This window comes from Amphimedon queenslandica, unplaced genomic scaffold (assembly GCF_000090795.2).
Source record: "Amphimedon queenslandica unplaced genomic scaffold, v1.1 AMPQUscaffold_12874, whole genome shotgun sequence".
Classification (NCBI taxonomy): domain Eukaryota; kingdom Metazoa; phylum Porifera; class Demospongiae; order Haplosclerida; family Niphatidae; genus Amphimedon; species Amphimedon queenslandica.
In genome coordinates this window covers 12,528-14,934 of record NW_003546890.1, presented here as the reverse complement: position 1 = coordinate 14,934, position 2,407 = coordinate 12,528, and the positions used below count along the sequence as shown (strand labels likewise).

General features: G+C 33.3%; 1 protein-coding gene across 1 annotated transcript in view; it reads left to right on the top strand.

The window, feature by feature from the left end:
- The window catches only part of LOC109586441 (uncharacterized), a 10,071-nt gene extending 7,707 nt beyond the window's left edge, over positions 1-2,364 (top strand). The window contains exons 4-6 of the mRNA XM_020002627.1: positions 1,352-1,556; positions 1,606-1,660; positions 1,710-2,364. Coding sequence (XP_019858186.1) covers positions 1,488-1,556; positions 1,606-1,660; positions 1,710-1,921 — 336 coding nt within the window. The 5' untranslated portion in view covers positions 1,352-1,487 and the 3' untranslated portion in view covers positions 1,922-2,364. The remainder of the gene's footprint in view (positions 1-1,351; positions 1,557-1,605; positions 1,661-1,709) is intronic.
- The last annotated feature ends 43 nt before the right edge of the window (positions 2,365-2,407 follow it).

The window sequence follows — 2,407 nt, the reverse complement described above, 5'->3', positions numbered from 1 at the left end:
TGGGACTGATTATTGCTACTGCAATTAATTTATATGATGTCAAAATACTACCTCTATTATTAGCTGGTATTGTCTGTGGTTCTGCAGTATTGATCAGTCACAGTCTCTTCAATGGTTATCTTATTACTACTCCAGTGAATACAGTTAATCCAGTCAAACTGATAGTTAGAGTATTGTGTTATGCCAGGAAGCACAAGTATCCTGAGAATCGTAGTGCTCTGACCTACTGGGAGGAAGAGGCTTATTTAAGACTAGACCTGGGTAAGGATAAATATGGTGGACCATTCACAGAGGAAGAGGTAGAAGATGTGAAGACTGTTCTTAGATTAATACCACTGGTGGTTATTTGTGGTGTGACATCAGCATTATATGAAGAGAATATTTTTGGATGGAGACTTGAAGGTTATGGGTGCCATAGCCCTGGTAATCTTCAGTTATCTTTTTGTATAAGATATGTATTTATCATTTTCCTCCACCAGTTTCTCATATATCCTTGTTTTTATAAGTACATTCCTAGTATGCTAAAGAGAATAGGAATTGGTCTGACACTAATAGTTCTTCTTAATATTGTCTACACTGGACTAGCTGTCATTGGTAATTATCAGTTTGGACAAATGTTTCACTGTCTCACTTCTTTTGTTGATACAGTGTAATTATCCATCCACTATTGGTCGTCAATGGACTATCATCAGATATGTCTTTGAAGCAGTTCTTTGGTATATTTCCAATGTTGTATTAATCGAATTTATACTTGTTCAGTGTCCTAAATCTATGAGAGGAACTATGATTGGATTGTGGTTCTGTATCTGGAATTTGAGAATCTACATTCTATTAATTTTACGTTATTCCTTCCATTCCTTCATTTCATGAATCCAGAGGCTTCAATTGGTCGTGGATTCTTCTTTCACCTGGCAAGGACCATTTCGACTTTATTACTTTTACTTGTTTATATATTTCTTGCTAAAAGGTACAAGTTACGTGCGAGAGAGGTTAAAATTAACATTTATCAAATTGCTGAGAACCACATCATTAATGATATTGAACAAGAAGAGGAATACTGGAGGAGGAATCCAATAGAATCCTCCAGCCAGTCAACTGATATCATAACCTCAGGATGTTAAGAACTGGAACAATGCTTTTTGAATTTTTTTCAGTTTGTATAATATTCATTGATAGTTCCTTTGTAGTTGTTTGCTTTCATTTTCATAATTAATGTTTTCTAAAGCTTCCAATAAAGGGAAAATATCAATTGTTATAACCTTATGCATGCACTATTATTGCACCTCAAATTAATGTCATTATTATTAAATTATTATTATTAAATTATTATTATTATCGTTACACTGGTTAGGTTCAGATATATCTGTACAGTCACTTAGCCACTGAGTTCTGTATGTCTAAACTGCGCACTACATCACTTGATTTACGTGACATTATTGGAGTGAACCAGTTAATGTTCATTCTTAAGGAACACTACACACTAACTAATGGAAGGGAAACTAACAAAGACTATTAGGCCATATCTTATACTGATGATTAAACAATTTGTTACTAAAGTAAGTGATGATTTTTTATTATTTAATTATTATTCCATTATGCTATTAGGGTAAAGAAACACGTTTGGATGAACTAGTATCAATATGGAACTTCTTACTGTCAAGTAATACATTAGTGTAGTTTTTAATTTTATTTTAATTTTGTTTTTTTAGCTACACACACTCAGTTAGAGGCTCAGTTGTCCGATGCTTTCAAAGAGGACGATGAAGAAGAGAAAGGTTTTGTGTCTCTCTCTGTTCGTGAGACCAACAGTGATAGTGATAGTGATGATAGAGATGAGTCTCGTAGAATTGGAGTCCTGACACACCTCCAGTTTTGGGACATGATCATATCAATCCATTGGCTAGTTTTGAGTCGAGTATAATATCAGTTGATCTTAGCAGTAGTACCTTAATGAGTACCTCAGTAGTTGAAGTTGAGGTAATTAACATTAATTACACAGCTACATGTATGTATATGTATATGTACTTGTACTTGTATATATGTACATGTGCATGGTCATAACCAAATTGTTGTGCTCATACTCAATGTATTAACTTGTATGAAAATTGAGAATTTGAATTCTCTACCTTTTAATTTTGGTGAAATTTGGCTAAAGTCCCTGTACTAAGTTTATTAACAATTTTTCAAAACAGATGAGTAGGATCCACTTTGTGCTAATTTGTCAGAAAAGTAATGGGAATAAGGACAAGTAGGATTCCAAATGACCAACGAAAATACGAAATGAAAATCATACTGTCGTGATGTAAATTCTACTCTACATTGTACTTTCAACATTATTATAATAAGAAATTACAGATAATCTTGTAATGTAGAGTAGAGCACATGTCTATGTGTATGTGTATACATC